Source organism: Lytechinus pictus, chromosome 14, assembly GCF_037042905.1.
Source record: "Lytechinus pictus isolate F3 Inbred chromosome 14, Lp3.0, whole genome shotgun sequence".
In the NCBI taxonomy this organism is placed as follows: domain Eukaryota; kingdom Metazoa; phylum Echinodermata; class Echinoidea; order Temnopleuroida; family Toxopneustidae; genus Lytechinus; species Lytechinus pictus.
In genome coordinates this window covers 10,702,207-10,728,091 of record NC_087258.1, presented here as the reverse complement: position 1 = coordinate 10,728,091, position 25,885 = coordinate 10,702,207, and the positions used below count along the sequence as shown (strand labels likewise).

Genomic DNA, 25,885 nt, shown 5'->3' with positions numbered 1-25,885 from the left:
GGCAGATTACTTGAAATTCCACTATTCTACTAATTTGGGTCGCTTAGTATATCATGCAACCATTGTCTTTTTTCTCTCTCTCGTTTCAATTAATTTGTACTTTATCTTTATTAAAAAATGTGATTAAGTGGTGCAGTGCGAGACTTCGATCAAACGACATTACATGTATTCCCTTTCCCTTCAGAAACTGAATTACATCCCACTCCTTTGACAACATCTCTTTCTCTTCTCCTCTATATCTCTCCCTTCTCCTCGTCCCCACTCCTCCCTCCCTCTCTGTCTCTTTATCTTTCTCCCTCCCTCTCTACTCTTCTCCTCTATTCCTTTCACGTCAAAACTGTCATCATCATCCTGACCGTCATCATCATCTTCCTCCTCATCATCATCATTACCTCCGCTAACACCATCATCATCATCACCTTCATCATCATCGTCAACATCACCCTCATCATCATCATCGTCAAAATCATCATCACCCTCACCACCATTATCATCATCATCCGCATCTTCATCATAATCATCATCACCACTATCACCATCATCAACATTCTCACTAACATCAACCTAATCATCACCATTTTCATCATTGTCATTATATTATAATCCTCATCACTATAATCAATATCATCATCAAAATGCTATCAATATTATAATCATTACTATTACTATATATATATTAGTTTTAAAAATATGCATAAGCCAATTCTGTTTCAAGGGGGAAACTGAATTCTACATATTCCAAACAAAATTATTTTACTAAACCAGTCAAAAAATAAAGCAGCCATATCACAATTTAACTGGGAATGTAAAATTGCTAGTTTTTTTTTAATATCTGAATAAAATTGTACAATACATTTGGTCACATTACCATAAAATATAGATTTTATGTTTGATAGCGAAACTACATGGAAAACATAAAATAAAATATTCATTCTATCAGCTACAAATAAACTCTGACTCTCATACATTTTTCGCACCACAGTCATATTCAAGCAAGTCCACTTTATATTGTCCACACATTACTGTTTAACCAGTTTTATGTTCTGATGCATTTCAAAACTGTAAAACGGCAATACCTAGCATAAAAAAAAAGGCCCAGTGAAAACACCAGTGTCATAGATATTGGATAATTTATGGATTGGATGAAGAGCATTGACTAAAAAGGGTACCCGATGCGCTCAAATGTAACCCACACTTACATGACCAATCAAGGAATTCCTTCCTGTTGGGCACACATTTACACCTGGGTGGAGAGTGGCAAATATAGATTCATGTCTTGCCAAAGGACATCATCGACACATTACGATTTACACCAAAACCACAAGGTGAATTTCAAACCTGGGGGGTATTTCACAAATACACTAAGTATTTTTTCATTAGGTCAAAATTAATCAATAAGTTTGCTTGTTATATATCATGTGCATGTCAGTACATAAGTATGACACACATCACTCAATGGGTGATTTCAAGTCCGGTGTTTGCCCTGGTGTTGGTGTTGGTGTTGAATTTTGGATTGCTTCCCTTAGCTCCAAAACTTATTCTAAGTTTGTAAAACTGATCAAGATCACATTATTGACATCTCAATAACTAGTGAGTGACTTTTCGGGACCATCTTTATTTTACATTTGGTGTTATAATCGTGTAAAAATTGACCTAACACCAACACCAAAAGGTCAACACCGTACTTGAAATCACCCAATGTGAAACTCCCCTCGGGATGCCAAAGGGATTACTACATCAAGTATCAAGGATGGTTTCTGTGAGGACTCGAACCTTGCACTTTGGAGATCACAGTCCAGAACCTCATCCACTGGACCACCCCCACTCGGCCAGGTTTCACCACACATGTTATCAATGGCAAGTTACAAGCTACTGTTAATGTTATAAGTTACTGAAATCATACCATTTGATTGGTCAAGAGATCAGTTGTCATAGAATTCTAGCATTAATTCTTGATAACAAGATATGTGAAACACGACCCCGTACTTTCGCAGTCCCTTCCATCAAATGAATCATATAGTTTGATGAAATTGGAAGATTAAGTCAAGTGGAACAAACATAGTTGATGTCCATAAAGCCATAATACTTGGTAACATATGGAACAATATATACCATGGACTTTTTTTATTTGCTTTCACCTACAAACCCAAGAAAGAACTACCTTTAGAAAATGGAAAAGGCTCTCGTAGATATTTCATGACATATTTGATTTGCGTTACATCCAAGTTTTCTAACACTTTACTAAAAACAGAATTTTGAGGTTTAGATTCATATTTGAGTATATAACAATTTCAGATTCATATGTGGATTACATAATGAGTCACAGGTGTTTGCTGATTGGCTAAAGCGCTTCAGTTTACAGTGCAAAGTGTGAGGTTCAGATTGATATTTCATTGCTTAACAAGGTTACAGATTCATATTTTGATCAGACTTCTGAATCAAATAAAATTTCATAATTTTGCTTTTCAAGTTCATCATCAAATATCGTCCTTCATAGAATTAGCAATACATTTATGAGGCATACTTGTAGAGTGCGCAAAAAGTATTTCCATAAAGTGGACAATAGAATGAAATGGAATTGCATTGGATCCTCTACCAAATTTATTCTTTACACCCAATTCAGGGCCTATTTCATACAACATATTTTATGAATAAAATTCTTGTAATTAAAATCATGTTATTTAATTGGCTGATTGCAAAATCGTCGTAGCATTTTTGCATTTGTAATTAATATCAAGTTCTACGAAACTGGACTGACAAAGGCATATAGTCAATGCATTCATGCATGTAAGAACTTACCCGATCTAAACAAAACAGACAAAAAAATTGCTTCCCCTTCATCAAAATACCACAGATTTTTAACAAATTTATCAACATACATGTAATTTGGCAGAAGTTTTACTGCACCTACCATCTCACTCCTGAATTAAAATCATACTGATACATCAAGCTTACGATAAAGGCAAAAATTTCACTTTTCAAAAGTTGCAAGGTTTAGGGTTATCAAGAAATTTCACAAACTCCGTTTTTGGTACATGATTAAGTTATTGATGTTATTATTTCTCTTTACAGCTTTTCTGGTGTTTGTCATTTTTTTAAATGGTTCAGTGAAATTGTTTATCTTTACATGATTTTGAAATCATAAAATTCAATAAAGTAAGTGAAAAATAAAATCAGACATTTCTCAACACATTGTACTTTGCATGTCAGATTGTAGCCTATCCTACCAGTCTACTGAAATGCACTTCATTTAAATAAAGGGGAAAATGCTATCATTTTCTGCCACTTTGGTGAGAGAAATTACCCTTGCAACTTTTGAATAGTAGCAATTTGGCATCCAATGTATGTCCACTCATGCCCATTACACAACGGATCAATCACCAGGGTGTTACATAAGCACTTGCCTGATTGTCCGCGGCAAGTAAATGTTAGAGTCAGGCAAGTGTTTTGAAGTAAAAGACCAAAACTACTTGCCCGAATTGGGAAAGCAAAATTCTCACAGTAGAATGACCAAAATTGGGGTTGATATGATATGATTTTGACCCCAATTTTGGTCATGGCAGGTAGATCAGTTCATGTCAAAAGAGAGAAAAAGGTCAATGGTTTATAAAACTGCACAAAACTTTCTTTTGAAGAGGTAACACTTTTTTTTTCAAGGATTTTTTGGGCAAGTGAAATAGATTTTGGGGCAGGTATATTCCAACTATTTGAACATGTACTTGCCCGACTGGGCAAGTGCTTCTAAAAAGTTATGTAGCACCCTGAATCACTAACTAAATTTTCGTCAACAAGTGTGGAAAGATTCCCGACAGGTCATTTTGCTTTAACTTGTTTGCACTGCCTACGATGTCTTGAGTAACAGTCTATGGAAAATTTGTAATATAGTGATAGTTAAATTGCGCTGAAAGGGTTAAAAAATTATGGTATTTTGAAAAGGGGAATTACTTTTTATTGTTTTTATATAAATTTGAACTAGTCAAAGTATTCATACCTACTAATATTGCAAATAATAAGTAAATAGACATATCATTTCATCCAGCATTACTTTCTATATACTCTATCCAGTCAGTGAAACATATATCATGATGTGAATCGAAGCATAACATTACTAAAATCATACTCTTTGCTCAACATATTTCATAGACTTCTTATTTTCTGTATGCACTTGACGAAAAATCTCTCTCCTAAATCAAATGAATCAACATGATCAGCATTCACATTCTCTCATAACACTCTGTGCCTGGTGTGTCCCTTGTACAAGCAACTGAGGGGGGTGTCGCAAGAAAATATTTGCAATCAATCACAAATTCCATTTGCTGACTTACAATTGATATATCGATTGTAACTTGACCAAATTGATTTAACGTCTTGTTGTTTACTTAGTGCTTTAATACATGAATGTCTTGTTGCAAAAAAGTAATGATATGCGATTTTGCAACTGATTGCCAGATTTATGATTGATATTTGCACCCAAAATTGACTTGAAATTGATTGCAATTTCTTGCAATACCCCAATAGATTGCAAAGGGTAGCCACGCCTAAGAAAAAACAGCTGCCATAAGTCAAGTCATTCTCATTATTATCATTATTCAGAATTATAGCCTAAGCTATAAGCTACAATCTCTTGATGTATCATGTGAATAAAATATCAGTGTATGATATTCAAGCAAAAGTTCTCCGATCATTCAATCTCTCACATCGTCAATTTCCCATAATCCTTCTTAGAAAAGTCTGTAAAATAACCCATTCATATATCAATAATAAGCATGTAGTGACTGGCTATGCAATGTGTTCTGTGGTATTACTGCTCCTTCATTGCACACTTGTATTCTACAGTTTTCTAACATAAACACAGCCGTTTGCCGCAGTCATGAACCTCCATCGTTATGCCTCAGGTACACCTGTTATAGCATCGTGGGGTGTGTGTGCTGTAGTTGACATATCAAACAGTGACAGCATATTTGTAATATGATTGTCTCAACCTTGACAGCATATCAGTGATGTACAAGTCTCAATCGCAATACCGTATATGCGATTTGTATTTCTGATGTACATGCATATGTCTGAATCACAAAGCTGTTTTAGTGATGTCATTGTCTACATCATAACACTTTGAAAGTGATTTTTTTTGGGTCTAACTCCAATATTAAAGCTGATGTTGAAGTCTGAAGCGTAACACTGCTTTAGTGATGTCATTATCTCCATCGCAACACCGTATAATCCCGATAGCTGATTTTGAAGTCTGAAGCATAACACTGTTCTGATGATGTCATTTCAATCGCAATGCTGTAAAGCTGTATAAGGTGATCTTACTGTCTAAATCCATACGGCTGAATGTAAAAGTCTTTTTGATGATGTCATCGATTGTCTCAATCACGATTGGCTATATGATGCATCATCCAATCAAAACTAGTCTTCCAAGAGTTCTTGAGGGCTTCGTTAAACTTGCCCTGGAAGAAGCGCAAGGCGTCGTCCTCGTTGCGGTCCAGGACCAGGACGTCCCGCAGGTACTTGATGGTCTCGTCCGACAGCTCTGGGATCCCGCTTGAGAGCATCATGGCAAAAAGGTTGATAAGAAGGTTGCCACGGCGACGGAGGATCATGAATGCCTCCTCACAGCACCGCCGGAAGCTGAGGGAAACACGAGAGGAAATTCAAGATGACATTCACTCAATTATCAAGGAAATTTAGAGCATCAATGCATGCATTGATACACTAAAAATTATTATAACAAAATAAATAATGATTTAGGGAAAAATACCATAACATTATGTTACTATCATATAGGTAATATCAAACTTTAACTGATATGTTGGAAACATTTTCGAGTACTGAAATGATGAGTTTCTACAGAATTTACTTCAGAACAGAGTGCACGTAGCATTAGAATGTCTCACAAGGCATTCCCTTGACATTTATCGTTTAACATATCTGCCAATCTTGACAGCCAAGAAATAGAAACAAACTAAAAAAATTCCAGAAATATGAAATTCTTAATTTCCTATTCAATACTACAGAATAATAACACAGTTTAACATGGCATTTTCTTCAGTAGAAGGGTTGGGCTGAGGAAAGGGGGTGCAATGAATAAAGTAAAGTGGGGGGACTTAACAGGATTTAAACCAAAAAGACTGATTGACTTTTCCCCAAATAGGAATGTTCCTGCTATTGGTGCAGTCGCATTTCGTCTATGATGGCTGTATGGAGAATCAAAAATAGCCTTATTACAAGTTTTGTACCAGCTTCCTGTATGTGGTTTGTATAGAAATCCGTAAAACGGCTGTTTTTGACTCACCGTAGGGGAATGTGACTGCAGCATTAATCAATAGGAAAGCTTGGTAGGTAGGCAATAACTGTAAATCTATGGGGACTTACCTGTCGAATTCTGTAGTCGTGCTGGCCCCTTTGCCTCTGGTGATGACGTGGACAAAGTCATGGGTCAGGACAAAAGGAACCCTTTCTCTCTTGACACCAAACTTCCTCTTATAGTTCCCAAGGAAATGACCAAAGTCAATGTGGAAGAGCTGTAATGACAACCAATCAATATTATTAATTATTGTCACAATTATTACAATGATTTGTGCAATTGTTATCATCATTATTGTCATCATCTGCAGTTTAATCATCCTCGCTGGTATTATCATAATTATCATCAGCATCACCATCAATGTTATTATCATCATCATTACTACCACTTTTATCATTATCAACATCATTATCACCATTACCTCCATGCAAACTTTGTCTAATATCCAGTAAGGCTATACTCGCTTCATTTAATATCCAATTGGTCAAACTCTTTAGTCTATATAATATGGTTAGATGGACTGTTAATGAGCCAAACTTTCCTTTGACAAAGTGAAACATACCAAGTGATTATTAGAGCAAATGATGTTTGGACCGAACCCAAACAGTAATGAGACCAGTGCCGGCCGCACAGAAACGTTGTTAGCCTAGCAGGGCACTAACAGTAAGCCCAGCCACTAACATCTTTTGAATTGTGAAGTCAAAATGTTTATTTCAATGTGTAAGTAATACATTGTTGTAACATTAGGCATCTCTGCAATATTACCGGTTGTTACCCAGTGGTTGTAACAGAGCCTCTGTTAGCGCATTGTTAGCGCTAACAAAGTCGGTCAGTACAAACTGATAGTAGACCAAGATGGTTTAGTTATGAAGATGTTAGAAAGATCTGAAAATTAGACAATCTGCTGGTATTACACCAAATGGATACAAACCCCAGACACAGACAATGCCTCTCATGACCACCTACTATTGGCAGATGCTCAACCCTATTAAGGACTGGGCTGGAGGACCATGATGGCCCCCCTCAACGCTTTGTGCAATATTTCCGAAACGCGAAAAGATAACGCCGCAAAATTTTACGACTTTTTTATTTGAAGTCTCGCGCAACTTTTGAGATCAAATTCGCAATGTACGAGTATAGCGTCACAACACCACGTGGCTTTTTATCAGACAATGTTACAACGAAAATGGCTCATTTTTATACTTTGTGTACAAAGTGAAATTGGGTGTTAAATATGTAAATGTTTTTCAGGAATAAATTTGCATATTTCATTCATAATAAATAAGAAATTATCATTTTTTGAAATTTTCTAGACTGGCTCATATTTTATGTGGTAAAGAATGTGCGTGCCAAATTTTGGTGCAATCGCACGAACGATGGCCGAGGTCAAAATAGCCCAGTCCTTTTAGGGTTAAGAATTATCAAAGACACACTGGCATGTACTCTGAACAAGGGTTTAATACAAAACTCTGATCTAAAGTTGCGGTATATTCTATGGATAGCTAATCGTAACATTTAGTTTCTAACACCAGAGGTTCTATTTGTCAGCAGACTAGGTGCTCAATCCATTGATATCTGTCTGGGAATGATAACCATTTTTTTTTCTTCACCATTGAAGAAAACAACAAGAGATGTGCATTATCAACATTTTAAAATCGTCGGTTTCCCCTAATTTTAGCGCGGGCTTAGACCATAGCCGACTGGACTTTAGAATTTGGTCTACAGTACTGTGTTCATCTTGACGTACTAACCTGGCCTGATTCTTTCACCATGATGTTATCATTGTGCCGATCACCGATGCCCAAGACATAGGTTGCGACGCAGTAGCCTGCACAGGACAAGGTGAAGTCTTCTATTGCTTTATTAAGCCTGCAGAAGGAGAGAGAACCAGATAAAATGAGTTAAAGAATGAATATGAAGAGAAGAATGAAGGCAGTTTATAATGAGTCGTAACCACTAGCCTACGATGCCCACCCCCCCCCCCTATTTAATGTGAATGACAGGTGTGGGAATGGGAAAAATGAGTTTCACCAGAATCACATAAAATGACTATGCAAGTGTTGTGTATGTATATTTAAAAAAATATGCCTCATGATTCTAGTCAAAATTGCATAATTACTGAGAAATTAGACAAGTGGAATGCCTCTGGCCGTCTCACCTGCATCACGCGATTCAATATAGCAGCAGTGCTGATTTTGAAAACTACTATAACTCGCACAAGATGTTCAGTGATACTTGGTTACTCTTATTTCCACGTTTTATGAACTAGACCAATACACTTATAGAGATATGATGGCAATTCAACAAATACCCCCAACGTGGCCAAAGTTCTTTGACCTTACATGACCTTTGACCTTGATCATGTGACCTGAAACTCGCACAGGATGTTCAGTGATACTTGATTACTATTATGTCCAAGTTTTATGAACTAGACCAACACACTTTCAAATTTATGGCTGTAATTCAACAAATACCCCAATTTGGCCAAAGTTCATTGACCCTAAATGACCTTTGACCTTGATCATGTGACCTGAAACTTGCACAGGATGTTCAGTAATACTTGATTACTATTATGTCCAAGTTTCATGAATCAGATCCATAAACTTTCAAAGTTATGATGGTAATTCAACAGATACCCCCAATTCGGCCAAAGTTCATTGACCCTAAATGACCTTTGACCTTGGTCATGTGATGTGAAACTCATGCAGGATGTTCAGTGATACTTGATTAACCTTTTGTATAAGTTTCATGAACTAGGTCCATATATTTTCTAAGTTATGATGACATTTCAAAAACTTAACCTTAGGTTAAGATTTTGATGTTGATTCCCCCAACATGGTCTAAGTTCATTGACCCTAAATGACCTTTGACCTTGGTCATGTGACATGAAACTCAGGCAGGATGTTCAGTAATACTTGATTAACCTTATGGCCAAGTTTCATGAACTAGGTCCATATACTTTCTAAGTTATGCTGTCATTTCAAAAACTTAACCTCAGGTTAAGATTTGGTGTTGACGCCGCCGCCGCCGTCGCCGCCGCCGCCGGAAAAGCGGCGCCTATAGTCTCACTCTGCTATGCAGGTGAGACAAAAAAACATGTGTGGTATCCAAGCAAGGTGTTTATTTTTTTTCCAGGCAATAATAATACATGGTCCCACGTTTGCTTATCTGCGTTGGCAAATTTCAGTGTGTTCACTTTTCAGCTTAGATTTCATAATTTCATAATGTTGGGTTTCGGTAAACATACTAGATCTAGATGTACAATAAAGTAAAGTAGTGAAAATTGACCTGATTGTAAAGACTTTCACATGGAACCATTGTTTGCTGCAACTACTTGAGAATCGATTTAAATTAGAATTAGCCCAGACCAAACATGTTAAGACTGTCCCAATAGAAACTAGGGCATATAATTCTTACTAAGGCCATCCACAATGTGCATTATTTGTTTAATATCTTACTTCTCTTCTGTTGGACTCATTGTTTGCTGCAGCTACTTGAGATTCGCTTTATATTAGAATTAGCACAGACCAAACATGCTGGGCTGTCACAAAAGAAACTTGGGCATATAATTGTTACTTATGCCCTCTACGATGTACATTATTTGTTTTATATCTTACTTCTCTTCTGTTGGACTGTGTTTCTTGATCCATTCAAAGAGAGCCGTCTTCTGGAATGCAGCGGTCAGCACGTTGACCGATCCGTGCTGCTTTTGGATGTTAGCGATGGTGTCGGCGTTGGTCACCACCTCGATTAGGCCAACTTTGGGCCCGGTAGCGAGCGTACGATAGGGGATTATCCTGAAAGAAAAGAAAAGTGAGGTGTTCAATCGGGAATATCCAAATATTAGGTGGTGACGATGACAGATAAAATTCACTTCTGAGGTATGCTGAATGAAGTTATATGCATCTTACTGAGGCAAAAATGGGAGCAAAATATTACGAACCTTATGGCACTGAAATATCAAACATTTTCTTTTTTAATTTACTATATGAATGTAACTTTGATTAAAAATTTAAGTGATAACATATCCTAGCGACAAATGATTGACTTGAAAAGTATTTTGTTACAAGCTTAAAAAAATATCAAAGTAAATGAAAGATAATGATCATTTACTTTTGCATATATACATTTTGAAAATTAGCAGAAAACTAATTTTAAATCAAAGCGTTTTTTTTTTGTACAACAGATACTTGATATTACTTATACCAGCTCCATGGAAAATGAATACAAATAAGATTTCCTATTCCTGATTTGGAATGTTTTGTTAATGACTCTTACGGTAACTGAACTTAATGTTGTTAAAATAGAGGTGGTTCAGCAAAATTTGTATTTTGATATGTGGAATACCGTATGAGTGTTTTAAATTGCAAAATCGCACTCATTTTGTTTCGATATAATAGGGGTGAAATGGCAGAAAACGAATGTGCAACACTGTTTAATAAATAAGGGTTGAATTCTGGGATGCTGAATGATCCAGGTCACCTATTTCAAAATAGAGTGACAACACCACAGGATAATTCCATGAAACAAATCATAAGTGATTTGAACAGACAGCTGTTATAAGCTATTTAAATTCTTGCATCTGATTGGCTGAGAACAAATTTGTCAGTGAAAATAATTAACAGGAAGCTCCATGAAACAGCCCCCAGGAGTTTGTTTTTGGTTTAAGAGTTTCAAAATAAAAGCGTACCTCAGATCTAATCCTTCTTCCTGCCAGATGTTGTCCATAATCTGCATGACTTGGAGAGTCAACATGTCCTGTCTTAGATCTAGAAAATAAAGATGTTAAAACAATCAAAACATGAATGGATAAAATGATACTTTAAGAGCAAGGGGGGTTGCAAGAAACTATTTGCAATCAATTGAAAATTTCAGTTGCAAATTTACAAGTGATAGATCAATTTTAACCCAAGCAAATCAAATTACTTTTGCTGATGCTGGTGGGTGTTTCATAAAGCTGTTCGTAAGACACGAATGACTTTACGCACGACTGGTGACCCCTTCTTGTGCTAAATGATGCATCCCTATGGCATTGATTCCACATAAGAACATGTTCCAGTCGTGCGTAAAGTTGAGCTTAACTTTACAAACAGCTTTATGAAACACTCACCAGGAAGCATACCACCAATCGCTTGGAAATCAACAGATTTGTAATTGATTTTAGGACCTAAAACTGACTTGCAATTGATCAATTGCAAGTCTATTTTTGGTCCCTAAATCATTCATATGTCTTGTAGTTAATTGCAAATTAGTGATTGATTGCTAATCTGCTCCTTAAAACAAGAAGTTTAATCTGATTTGCTACAGCTAACATCGATCTATCAATCATAAAATTGCAACAGAATATTTGCAATAGATCGCAAATATTTTCTTGCAACACCCCCTATGAGTAAATGAATAAAAATATATTTAGATAAAGAAAGAGACATGGAAATAACAAGTAAAGGCTTGATATAAAGGTTGACATTCAAAGATTTCTTTTAGCATTGGGAGACATTGCAGGACAAAAGGTGTGTTATTCATTAACCCGTTGCCTCCTGAATTCTGAGATTCCCAAAGACATTGTACAGGGATCGCCCTGTTCCAGTACGCAATGGGTCAATCTTCCTTATCGACTTTGATGTGTTAATCAACTTCCGGGATCATGGATGAGAAGTAAACTGTTTCTCTCTTTCACCAGGTATCACCAACATTAAGGGGAAATTTGAATGACCCAACAACAAGAGCTCTTACCATCGCCGTTCTTGAAGAGAAGGTAGACATCATCTCCGATTGGATCGTCATTCTCAAACACCAACCATAGCGGTCTCATCTTGGATGACATGAATTTGCACTTGTTTAGTCTGTGATTCAAAATAAAGAAAGAAGGCATATTAATACTGTAGCAACCCATAGCAAAATCAGTTTCATGAAGATATATAGTACATGTATCATAACATTTTTGTGTAGAGTTAATATGACCAATAGAATGATTTGATTCTTAAGAGTAAAAGGGATGCTGAATAACAATTCAAAATTTTATACAAATTTTACATATATGAAAAATCTAATTATCATAGTTTTAATGAGAAGAATTTTATTGTTCAGTAGTACGAGAATTGCTGCTTTTAATATCTCAATACTTTGTAAGTTAGAATGAAAATGACTCATGATTGATGTTAAATCCTAATTTTCAAGAAATAGAAACTTTTTTTGTACAAAACTTAATCAGACATGGCTAAAATAAACAATGAATAAACTGAGTCTTAGGTGTTGGTATCAAACAAATAAACACTTGAACAGCCACTGTATTTTATGCTAGACTTGTTTTAAATAGTGTGTGAGATAAAACTTTTCTGATTTCACATTTGATGCACAGGTGAACAAATTCAAAATTCAGAATAGATTGCAGTTAATGGAATTTATACTACTCAACAGATGGACAAGCAGCTTGTGGGTGATATTGCAAAAATAAATCACAATTCTGTTATGTATGACCAGATATTGTCAAACTTTAATTGGTAAATATTTATCATGCTGCTAAGGAAACAAAATGATATCAGGATAGCTGTGCCCTTAAAGGGGAATCCAACTCAAATAAAAACTTGTTTTTATAAGGAAAAGAAAAATCAGACAAGTTGATAGGTGAAAGTTTGAACAATATTGGACAAACAACAAGAAAGTTATGAATTTTTAAAGTTGTAAATATTGGTAATCACTATACCCATGGAGACTTCAAATTGGCCGCATATGGGATGTCATAGTGATGTAAGACAAGGACTACTCTTCCATGTGCTCCAATACATATTATGGCTAAAATGTCACTTTTCCCAAAAGTTTTATTTCAAATTATATTTTTCTTTCATGAGGACATAAACCAATATACTACCTGGATTATATTTAGATTACTGCCACAGGGGAGTAGGTACTTAGGAGAAAACCACAAATCCCTGATTATAAAGTACATGGCCTATGGGAAAGTTGTCCTTGCCCCTTGTCATAATTTACTTACTCGGTTGCCAATTTGAAATCTACATAGTATTAGTGATCTCAATTTTAAAGCAGCTATAACTGTCTTATTGCTTGTCCGATTTCTTTCAAACTTTCACCATTCTGTTTAATTTATTTTTCTCCTTCCCAACACAACATTTTATGGCCAAGGCTGGATTCCCCTTTAAAGAAAAATTGGTCAATTTCATACCTAAGACACCTGAGTTTATTTGCAGGACACAGCGGCGAGACAAAATTTGAGAGCGTGTCAGCGTAGGAGTCTTGTTGGAGGACTTTCTTCATCATGTCTCTAATCTCTACTTTATCTTGTTGTTTAGCCTGCTTTGATTTGATGAGCTCGTTCAGATTCTTCATCTTGTTGAGCGATTCCACCTAAAACATAAACAAGTTTGATAAGAAATGTACATTAATTTTCAACTGAATACACTCAAGATATTTATGCCTCTGCAATTTACAGAGCAGAAACAAATTGCACCTCACTTCTGAAATGTTCAAATATTGACCTGTTTGACCTTTGGTCCTGTTGCACCCCCCATCTAATCTGACCCCCCATCACTCCCATGTGCATACACGAGTCAAGCTTAAAGATGATCCTTAAAGGGTTATTTGATTATTGCAAGAACAAGATATTTTCATGTATGTAATGACCTCTGAACTTGTGACCCCATTAGTCAAGATCAATAAAAGTATTTTGAATAGGTGATATCCTAAAATCAAGGTCGATGAAAACATCTGGAAAGGATATTCAATGACCTTCTTCAAGCATCTGACAAACTCCTTGACTGTATCAACGGAGTAGGAATCTTTGTAGCACTTGTTCAGACCTGCCAACCTCTGGGAATGAAAAACTGTATTCTGTGATAAAAAAAACTGTATTTTTCCCCCAAAAAGTGTATTTCATAATAAAATTCTTGGCGCACTCGCTCATCGCGGCGCTCAAGCTGCATGCAAGCTAAAATGCGCACTGCTCTTGCAGATGAAAAAAAACAAAACATCAAAACATGTGTATATCTTCACCCTGGTTTGAACAAAATGATTGAAAAAAAAACAAGTTACCTGAAATTACATTGATCTAATTACCATATTTGTGCACGTTTTATGAAATAGAGACATATAGACAGAGCTGCCAAGTTGTATTTTGCATTTTCAGTATTCTTATCCCCAAAATCAGTATTTTTACCGTGTGAGATATATACATTTTGTATTTTTCCCTAAAAAAGTGTATTTCTCACCCTGGTTTTTACAAAATGATTGAAAAAAAAAAAGTTACCTGAAATTACATTGATCTAATAACCATATTTGTGTACGTTTTTTTTTTTTTTTTTTTTTTTTTTAAATACAAAAAACTTATTTTTTAAAGAAAAAACGTACTGCCGTATTTTGGTTGCAAAAACGTACTAAATACGGAAAAATCATACTACTTGGCAGCTCTGTATAGAGATTATTTTTCTCAATAAATTACGATTTAGTTTAATTTTTTTTTTTTTTTTTTTTTTTTTTTTTTTTTAATACAAAAAGCGTATTTTTCAAAGAAAAAACGTACTGCCGTATTTTGGTTGCAAAAACGTACTAAATACGGCTAAAATGTACTGGTTGGCAGGTCTGCTTGTTGTCAGGGTTGCATTACTGACCTGTTTGCTAAGTGTTTTGATATGAGCCATGCTGCCTCTACAGTAAGCCTCTAGCATCAGCCCAAACCTGGTACACACAGCAGATTGATGCATCTCAGCTCTAAATATATGAAAAGAAATGTCTCTTTATATAAAATAATCTATTCTGTGTAGGGGAGGGGGGGGGGGCGGGCTGATCTTAAATGAGAAGTCATGTTATACTGTATGTTGTTATATAGTGGATCCCTCCATTTCCTCAACATTCATTTAAATAGTAAAGATGAATAAAAGAAGTTATATGCAAAATGCTTTATCATGAATTTCTACAGTTATTATTATCATGATTATCTAGTTCATTGTAAATATCATTATTAGTATGATTATCATATTGTTTAGTGTCTATTGTAAATATTTATTTATCTATGTCATATTGTATATACTTGTATATTCATTTATATCTTTGTCATGATTTCTTTTACTGTTAAATTGACTTGAGTTGAAATGAAAATAAACCAAACTGAACTGAACTGTTGATGTTGCTGGCTTTCCATAGTTGTTGATCCGATCAATCGCAACTTTATAAGACGTAGCCCAGAAACTGACACTAACATCATGCTAATACTTGAATGAACAAGAGGGTATAGTATTTTTACCTTAGATGCCAGAAAAGAAAATGGCCGATCCTCTGGTTCGAGAGGGCCCTGTCTAACAGGAACTTGCCGAGGGCGCAATCTAAATGGGTCTCGTACTTCAAGGCTTGCACCAGCTGAAGAAGATACTGAGAGAGTTGCTCATCTCTGTGAGAATGGGAAGAAATAAAATTGACAGTGATAAAATGGAAAAACCTGCTGTAAATAACACTTTCCAATGAGGAATGTACTAGAGTATACACCTGTCTACAAAGTCCACGTCCTTGTGAAAACTACTTTCTTTATCTCTCTTGGGCAGTCTTTATATACAGGTGTTATGGTAGTACAGGGTCCCCACAGAAATATGAATACAGAATTCCATGACTTTTCCACGACTAAATTGCTGCTTTACATGACTTCCCGTGACGTCGCAGGAGTTACGTAGAATTTGGGATGGCGCAAAACTGGGGAAAATGGAAATCATGAACACCAATTATAATAATAGCAGAGTATGATCACAGAGTATGAGAGTTTTGAGACACGACAAACTGGAAAGCTGCCATAGCCAAGAGGTAAATGCAATTCCATGTCTTTTCACAAATTTTCCAAATTCCCTGACTTTCCATGACCGCAAATTTTCCCAGGATTTTCCATGACTGTGGGAATCCTGTAGTAGCTGTAATATTGGAATCAACAATAATTGCTGATTTAAAAAGGATGAGAAGTGGTAAATCATAGCAATGTGTGTAAAGTTCCACATGACTTTGTTAACATGCAGTGTATGGTAAGCAATTGTTCAAGAAGTATCATTCAGCAAGAAAGGAATCTTTTTTCACAAGCACCACCTACGTAAGGTAAACTGAAACCCATCAGGAAAATATTCAATTAAAGGGGGATTGAACTATGTGTGGTCTCTCATTGACTGTGTGTTATAAAACATAGTCTTAAAATATACATTTTCAGATACCTACAAATACTACAGAGAATAAATTGACCTATACTTGTATTTGTATAGAGAAACTAAATTGTTTTAAGAGGAAAAGTAATTGTTTTGCTACTTGGTAACATAATGATTGCGGTATAAATGTATTGAGTAGTTAATGAACACGTTATCATTCAAGTGGGTCTATTTTACTAGACTACACTAGCATTATGGGTCAGGAAACTGGCCAGGTATGAGTATTTGAGGACTCGAGATGGCGCTATTGGTTCGTATCTGCTTTAAGCTTTACCATCTCATTGTGCCTAGTTATGGATTAAATTCTCTCTGTTGTCAGCTGATGTATGGTAAGATGTCTTTTATATCCGCATTAGCTTGATATGAAATATATATATGACAGTTAATATTTTTTTTCTTTACTTTCAATATAAAAATCAAAACAATATATAGTTTACAAAAATGAAGAATGACTTCAAATATTATCATGATATACAAACTTAAAAAGATATGGAGTGATCACTCTATTCAGAGCAATTGATATAATGACTCTCTTCTTCCTAGAAAATTCTTATTGATGACACCAGCAATTGTGGAATCATGTACATGTAATGGTTGAAGTATTGACCTCTGACCTGACAAATATTGGTTTCCTTTCGCTCTATCATATGATCTGGTAGGAATTAGTCAAATGAGCGATCGATTAGGAGGAAGGTCATTTGGTAGTTTTTTACTCACGAGAGTTGTTGAAGGCACTTGACTGCAAACTGCCTAACGGATACGTCAGGATAGCGAAAGTCTAAGAGTTCCATGGCTTCTTCTGGCTTCAACTGAGGCCAAATCTGCAGCAAAGCTTGCATCTACATAAAAATAATACAATTACATTCATGATAATATAATGGTATTAAATGTCAGTTGGTTCTATACCATCCTATGTATGTTTTTAAAATAAACTCAAAGGGGAATTCAACACTTACAAGTGTGAAAAGAGAAAAAAAAAGAATGGCGAAAGATTGAAAGAAGTCAGACAAGAATTAACTAAGTTATGGCCGATTGAAAATTGAAAATAATATTAACATCAATAATAAGAATAATGATTATAATACTACAACTAATTGTAATTGTATTTATATGGCGCTTATATGGCCCTTTAAAATAAATACAAAACTATTAAAGATTTGCATGACACTTAAATCAAATCGAGGAAGAGTAATGGAAATCTTGAATAATTAACTCAATTTCGTTATCCAGGAGAGACTTGGACGGTTCAAGAAAAAAAAAAACTCTCATCTTTCCTACTTTTGATTGGACTTCCCCTATCTTTACCTATTCAGTTCTATCCCCCCCCCTGCGTACCTGTGCTACTTCATCCCTATGGTTCCAATGCACGCATCTGAGCAGTCTAGGTAGAGCATGGGGTAGCTGGTCCCTGCAGTCCTGCCGAGCAAGCCACAGGTCTTCCCTTTCCTGCTCACTCAGGGGCTCTAACGGATCCTTCTCAACGATCTGACGCAACTCCTCCAAGGCTTGTTCCTGAAGAAAGAAAAGATAATAACTTTTGGTTGTGACTTTGACTCATAGTCATTATCAAAGTCTGTCTGTAAATGCACCTAAGAACTGGGTTTCCTGAAAAGCAACGCAGCCATCAGAGTAATTAACAAATGGACAAACTTTTATACAGGTTACATGGAACTGATTCAGATTCCAAATCCGCGAACTTCCAGACAACCTTTTAAATATGTTCCGTTTCAATACACCCAACCCGAACCTCTACAAATATTCATTTAGAAAACCCAAGAACAGCTCTTGCCCATAGATCTATTCGACATACTGGCCCTGACATTTGGAATTATCTTTCTATTTATATTTGTTCATGCCCAACGAAAAATTCCTTTAAGAGGCAAGTTAAAAATTTCCTTCTTTCAAAATATGAAACACAAGGCTGATAATAATGTCATTATGTTGTATTACCATTGCATGGTTAAATAATATACCACCACACATATGTAATTCTTTTTTTGGGGGGCTATTGTTTGTGATTATTATACAAACAAAATACCTCACCAACGAGTCCTCGTTATCAAAACATGATGTCTTGTATTTTATATATTGTTAGTACTCTTTTTATGTTTCTCTCCTTCTATTCACTTCTCTATTTCCCACTTTGTTTTTCACCCCTCACTCTATCTCTCTTGCTCTTCTTTTACCTCTTATTTGATGTTCGCATCATTGAATGTATTCTTTTAGCCTATGGATAATTATGTATCTATGGATAATTATGTATCTATGTATTTTTCTTGGAACATCGTTCTCAAGCTCATAGAGCTTATGTTGCTCCACTCATATATATATATATATATAATATGAATGATTATACTAATATGAATATTATATAATGTTAACAATGATGTATATATATATATGAATAAAATCAAATCAAAATCAATCAAATCAAACTGCACATAGATAAGCATGTGTGGGACTAAACCCAAATTCTCAGCAGACAGTTTCAACTTTTACTTGTTATGTTACTACGTTTAAAATGTGAGGGTACTGGAAGAGCAATTCCTTTCAATTTTTCCTTCATATTCTTTTAAAAATATATGAAAATAGTCTAAAAGCTTGCAATAATTATTTCCTCTATACCACAAATTTCATTCATTTTAAATAATAATAACTCAGTTACATAAAATTGTCGGTATGATGGCTCAGTTTGTTTCACAAACACTTACAAAAGATTGAAAGCCAGTCTAAAATTTGACAAAGGGTCAATAATCTGATTTATATTATAACTATCATCTAACATTCAAGTCTTACAAAAGTTTAGTTACCTAATACCGTTACATCATTTTCAATCATAGATTCTTTGTGAAAATTCAATTTTTTTCCATTTCAGGATATTTAGCATCCTCCTTTTGTAATTTTTTATTTTTCTTTTAAAACTACCAACTTAGCTTATGAACTTAATGATTGCATATCAGACAGCAACTAATAAAGATTACATTACATCCTGAAATGTTCATCTCATTCTATGCTTGTAACAGTTCATGAAATATAGATATCAGACAACACAGTGAAAGATTGAAGTACACTTTGTAGAAAGATCGTAGTACATTGCAGATTGTGGTACACTTACCGACGGGGTCTCAAATGGATTGTCGTCACTCCTCGCGATGTCTGCTGCCCTCTCTATAACCTTGTCAAACGTGGGATAGGAGACGCTACCCTGCCTGTACTGCTCAAAGGAAAGCTCAATGCATGTTGTGTCGTCTCTGCTGGGGTTGGATTCGCATGGCCCCAACGGGTTCAGGTCGATGTCGTCCGAGGCCGGCCACATGAAGAGCTTCACCGGGCCGGTCCGAAGCTGGGACCGGTAGTCAAAGAAGGTCAGGTTCACCCATGCGATTGGTACTAGATCCTAGAGTGAGAAACGCATGATGGAAGGAGATGAAATGTGAAATAATCTTGTTTGAGAAAATCTTTTAAGTACTGTATGATAAAGTACAAATGTATGGTACTTCCATAGTGAATAAATGTTTGAACATGAGACATATTCATTTCTGTTTTCCAGGTCATGTGAAAATTGAAATGCTCTCATATTACCATGGCTTGTGCAGTTCAAGAGGTTAAGTAAAAACAAAGAATGGGGGTTGCTTGTACAAATAACTGTTAATTTCTGAAATTGCCCCATTGAAAGAATAATAATACAAAACCCTGCACACTGAACAAGTGTTAAATTTGGTCTCTCAACAAACTATGAAAGTGGCAAGAACTGAGTTGTGCCCCCTTCCAATTAACTACGATGGTGGAATATCCTGAAATTGCACCTATTCTACTTTCTTTACGTTAATGATTTCTTTGGTTGTTTATCAGATTAAAGTTTTGAAGGCTTCTTCCTCTTTAATGCCCCCCATACCCCTAACTTTCTTGAACTACCCCTCCTCCAACGATGTCCAACTAACCTTCATTGGACTCCTTCTCCTCTGTTTCCCTTGGTCAAGATTGGCACCCTAGGTGGTCTTGACGACCTTCTTCTTGTCTAGCGTGAAGACCATGACACAGAGATTAGCCATGAAAGGCAGTTTGCTTTACGCATTCCCCCCCTTTTCTATTGATACCCCACCATCTGGGGCTACATTACCCTTCCCAAAGAATCCCCAACTAACCTTCCTTGGGTTTCTTCTCTTCTGTTTCCCTTGGTCAAGTTGAGCACCTGAGGTGGTCTTGACGATCTTCTTGTTGCCTAGCGTGTAGACCATGACACAGAGCTTCGCCATACGAGGTAGGTTGCTGACGTCGATTTCCGCCTCGTAGGTCTCCCCCCACCTGGGATCGGGACCCTCGACCTCCTTGGACGTGAAGAACGGACAGAGCTCCTCGTCACCGTGAAACACACCAGCCTTGAGGCGTACCTGTTTCACAATACAAGTTCAATGATAATTTCTAGAACACACACTTTAAGTGCTATCCTTTAATAATAATAACAATAATAGTTACATTTCTATAGTGCTTCATACTTTGGTTTCTAAGTGCTTTACATTGAAATATTATTACCCCGGTCAAAAGAATCCATCACTGTTCCACACATCAAGTGCACCATATCCACTCCCTGGGGAGTATCCTGGCCAGGCAGCCGTTTATCGGTGCACACATGCCAATCTAATCACATTGACTTTCACATCCTACTGGATACTCATTTAAAACCTGGATGGAGAGTCACAGATGTGGATCAGTGCCTTGCCAAAGATTAGCGCTGGGTGGTTTTTAAACCATCGACCCTTGGTTTAAGAGTCAAGTAATGACACTTCCACTTGAGTGCTATCCCTTCCATTTCCTTCCTAGCTGAAAAACCATCATTCAAATTTTGTGAGAATTTTTTTTAAGAAATGGAAATTGGATTAAATTGCATTATGCAGGAGGCATCACATGTATGTGCCTTTTTCAGTTTCCTTTTTTTATACTCAAATAACTTGAGTATCTTCTTAGAAATAATTGAATTGATTGTGAATTGATAAGAAACCAATATTTTTTTCTCCACACAAACTGAAGTTAATGACAAGCTTACACACCAGTCGACTTGACTTTAACTGAAATGGGTCAGTTAAGATAGTGTAGTTTGATGGCCCAGACCAGCTTTGAGCCAATCAGATGCAGGGATTTCAGTAGCTTATCACAGATAAGTCAATAAAAATCACGAACATTACCTACCCCTGATTTCTCAACCACGTTGACATTCTTTGCTAAGTGGAATGTAACCCGGACCCTCTCATCAATATCCCAGCTGACGAAACGACCCATCTTGGAAGGAAGGGGCGGAGCCTGCTCCTCTTTCTGTGCCAGGACATTGAACATCGGGTCCTTGAAGCGATCCTCGACCTTCAGCTCAGACTTGTGAATGAGGATGAGCTCCGGCTTCTGGCCTTTACGAATGGCTTTCCGGATGTACTGTGGAGAGGGAGACAAGAATGTGAAGCAGTTGCAACGGATTATCAAGAATGTGATCAATCGTAGCAGTAAAAGTTTCACATGTTTCTAGATCAGTGGTAATGACCTCAAGAGTTAATCAATATGGTTTCACATTGATGATATCCTGTCATAAGGGTTCCACAAGATTGTGACTCAATTGTAACAGCCTCAAGAGAATAAGGATCTCTGGTTTAAGTAAGAATAAAGAATAACGGGTTCCTGATCATTTGATCAAAGTTATGGAATTGCCAAAATGGAAAACAAAGGTTCCATGCTCAATCTCCTTTGGTGTTATTAGTCTAGCAGCATGATAAAAATATGGAAGATCAGGAGCTAACGGGTTCAAGCACGTACATTTTCAAAGAAAATCACAAATCAACTTCTGGTCGTACCTTGTATTTTGAGAGAGGATGTCCTCCGAGGAGGAAGTCTTCACAGCTGCGGATTTTGAGGACGTATTCCTCAGCCTCTGTATTTTGTTGGTACATAGACATCTTCTTCTGTGCCTTCTCTACCAAGTCTTCAGGTGTCTCCATGCTCTTCACCTGCAAGACGGAGGTGGTGGACTGGAGATGGAATGGAGGAAAAAAGCAATGTTACAGCTACCGTGGTCTGACCCAACCAGCAAAGAAGACTCCTGACCACCACACATCACTATCTTTTGCCATCCTGGTACACTCTTCTTGCAGTTTTAGCCCACTCCAATTTTTTTTACATTCTGTTTCCAGATGTATTTTGAGGCCTCTGTCCCTTGGGTCTCGTTCCCATTGCTTTTCCTTCCAATTGCGTATATATTTTACAAGACTTTGATGCCTCTCCACATGTCCAAAATATCTGACTGTTCTTACCATATCTATCCCTACCAGTGCAGCTTCTTTGCAACCTGTCATGTGCAACCTTTCTACCTTTTTTTTTGAGAGCTATAATCAAAATTTGTAATGTAAATATACTCTTTGTACCCAAGTGTCCTCCATCCCCCTTTGATTTCCGCAGACGAAATGACCTTTAATTTTAGGTAAAACCCGTTTTTTTTCTTGTCAAATTTTCATCTGGAAAATGTGCCTCCCCTTTTTTTAAATGCTGGATCTGCCCTTGTATAGGGCTATCTGAGAACAAGACCACCTACGGTTACACCACGTAAATATGAACCCCTTGATAAACTCACCCAACTTGAGGAAAACCTCATATCAATGAGGATGCTCTCTTGTAGGTCGTTGGGCGCGGAGAGTTCAACCTGCGGAGGGAACAGGTAAGTGGCTTTTCTGTCCCAAGACCACTTCATATGGGCCTTCTGTACCGACATGCACATCCTCTTCATGTTAGATCGGAAGTCATGGACCTCCTGGTTCTTCATTAGGTCGTATTCATGAAGACCTGCAACGAGCAAGGATTTGATCTTGAAATTGGCAACAAAGTTATTTTTAGGGCTAAAATATTTTTCTTTATTGTTCATGTAAATGAAGTGACCAGAAATTTATAAAGAACACTGGTTCTTTATCATGGAGACCTGCATCGAGACAAGGCTAATTTATTTGATCTCCAAATTAGCAACAGAGGTAACATTTTTATTGCTACATTACATTTTGCCTTGATAGTACTTTGCTTTAGTTGTAGAAACTACAAAGAAAATGAGGAATAGTCCCTTGTCATGGGGTAATTTTGCATTTTCTAAAATGAAATTGAAAGATTTGTGAACACTTTTGGTGAATTTTGTGAAATTTTTCAGTAAGAAAATGTCAGTTTTTTTTTTTAATTTCTTGGGCGCAACTGCCACCCTGCCCCCCAAGCTGTGTATGGCCATATGAAAATACGATCCTATATCTTAAACTTACTTTTTCCAATACAGAGGCCAATCTGTGAGTTAAGGACCCTATCCTCAACATCACCCGCCCTCCTGACGACTCTCAAGGTACTCCAAAATGGCTTGATGTCACAGAGGCGCCGCTTTTCGTCTAAGAGATCCTCCTGTTCCGCTGAATAGTTGATGCACTGGAAGATGTAATAGTTTAGATCTAGGAGCAGGTTGAAGAGAGGTTCCGACTTGGCTTTCATCCATAGCTCCTGGGAGGGAAAGAGAGGAAAGAATAAGAGAAAATTATATGAGAACTGCACATTTAAATGCTCTTGTTGCTTTGGTCATTTTCGATAAGCTTTATGCCTTAAGCACCATTGCGGCACAGATATTTCATCTGATAAAATTTCAAAAACGAAAAGTACAATGAAAATCTCAATGGACTACTGGTTCTAGAAAGTAAATTAATTGGATTTTTTAAAACCTCTTTCACCAGGGGCAGATCCAGGATTTTCCAAAGGGGGGGCACATTTTCCTAGGGAAAATTTGATAAGCAAAAAAATATATATATACATGTATATAAAGGCCATTTCGTCCATGAAAAATTTGACAAGCAAAAAAAAAAGAAGAAAAAAAGGAAAAAAAGTCCTTGCTTTCAAAAAGGGACGCTAGTGCTAGAATGCCCCCCCCCCCCCTGGATCCGCCAGTGTCTTTCACAAAGCTCTACGGTGTATGCGCGTAGAATAATAAACTAGATACACTCTGTGCAATAAGGGACAATATGCTGGAACAACTTCCTTCATTCATAAAAGACTAAATTTAAGAATACTCATTTCTTACAGAAGAAATTCATCTTCCTACAATGAACAGTACCAAAATAAATGTAAATTATGTACTGCTAAGAACCAATCAAAAATATACATGTAGTATCGGCCTATTTTGGTCCTAGTCTGCTGAGCAAACTCGAGTTTATTAAGGTATGAATGCACAGCCTACAGTGACTTGAAACAGCCAAGTTTTATATGTGATAGTCTTGTGTAAAGACCCACTTGTTGATCAAAGTTTAAAACAGGGTCTGCACCTGAAGACTACTTGAGCTCCTCCATGGCGTGCAGTATCAACAGCAATTGACCCTGATATGTGGTTGCCTTGAGACACAATTAGACAAATGAAAATATCTTTTATATAGTCTACCTCATACAGTGGTAAATTTTGACTTGGTGTACGTGTACACTCACTTTTTCTAGATACATCCATGGCCCTGGGAAGCAGGGGTGCTTTTTTTCTTTTTTGCTTTTCAAATTTCTTTCTACCAAAATGACCTCGATTTTTTATTGAAAACCTTTTTTTCCCCTTTTCAAATTTACATCAGCACCCCCAGTAAAAAAAAATGTTCCCAGGGCAGGAAGACCACTACATTGGGGTTTGCCCCATGAGGCAACACAAATACATGGTCATTTGCCCATAGAAGGGCATCTTTTTTTCAGATGGAGTGGGGAGTTTTCTCCCAAGAAATTTCATTGAATCTCATTTTGTTGACTTTTGTGGCATTGACAAATCAAACATTTCTCTCTTTTTATTTTTCTTTACTTGATGATACTCCTTAACAATGAACTTGAAAGCATCCCTAGAGTGAAAATGTAACTTGTTAATAATAATAATGCATCAGCTACAGTATGAAAGTTATCAATCATTGCTTGACACAAAAGAGGTTTACATTCTCGGTAATCAATACAGAGCTTTGTTGTAAATGGGTATACAGTAGTGCTTGTGGGTATGGGGGGGGGGGGTCGCTACCCCCACATGAAATAAAACAAGAAAAAACAAAAAAAGGATGAAAGAGAGGTCTAGGCTATGCAACTGATAAATGTACATGTACCTTTATGTATTCAATTGTGAGAAAAACAACTATATCACCTCCATATCGACGCCATTGCCCAAAATCAAAATACCAAGTGAGCAGGCAGATCCCCCCTTTTTCCATCCAATCATATGCATGACCAAGACAGATTCGTGCATACTTTAATAATGAGCTGGGTGTGGATCAAAACAACTCTCTTATAAATTCGATCACTGCACAGGTTCTGCATTCTTAATGAGTAGGGTACAGGATTGCAGATCAAAACAACACTTTTAATCAAATCAGTGCTGCTG

The 25,885-nt window shown here is 36.6% G+C and overlaps 1 protein-coding gene across 1 annotated transcript; it reads right to left on the bottom strand.

Moving 5' to 3' along the window:
• Positions 1–798: 798 nt before the first annotated feature.
• Positions 799–23,995, bottom strand: LOC129275899 (phosphatidylinositol 4,5-bisphosphate 3-kinase catalytic subunit beta isoform-like). Its single transcript, XM_064109553.1, has 17 exons — positions 23,772–23,995; positions 23,105–23,313; positions 22,332–22,505; positions 21,682–21,918; positions 20,640–20,885; positions 19,610–19,891; positions 17,830–18,006; positions 17,212–17,333; positions 15,561–15,704; positions 14,929–15,028; positions 13,488–13,669; positions 12,041–12,150; positions 10,998–11,076; positions 9,925–10,104; positions 8,059–8,176; positions 6,376–6,524; positions 799–5,631 (listed from the first exon to the last, which is right to left on the bottom strand). Exons 1-17 carry the CDS (start codon positions 23,989–23,991, stop codon positions 5,370–5,372), a joined length of 2,991 nt encoding a protein of 996 aa, XP_063965623.1. The 5' UTR covers positions 23,992–23,995; the 3' UTR covers positions 799–5,369.
• Positions 23,996–25,885: the final 1,890 nt, after the last annotated feature.

Excerpts from the sequence above, each read along its gene's own strand:
- LOC129275899 (XM_064109553.1), bottom strand. The coding sequence starts at position 23,991 with ATGAAAGCCAAGTCGGAACCTCTCTTCAACCTGCTCCTAGATCTAAAC. Across the intron at positions 21,919-22,331 it reads ATCCTCTCTCAAAATACAAG|TACATCCGGAAAGCCATTCG; the intron begins GTACGACCAGAA and ends CCCTCTCCACAG. Across the intron at positions 10,105-10,997 it reads GAAGAAGGATTAGATCTGAG|GATAATCCCCTATCGTACGC; the intron begins GTACGCTTTTAT and ends CTTTTCTTTCAG.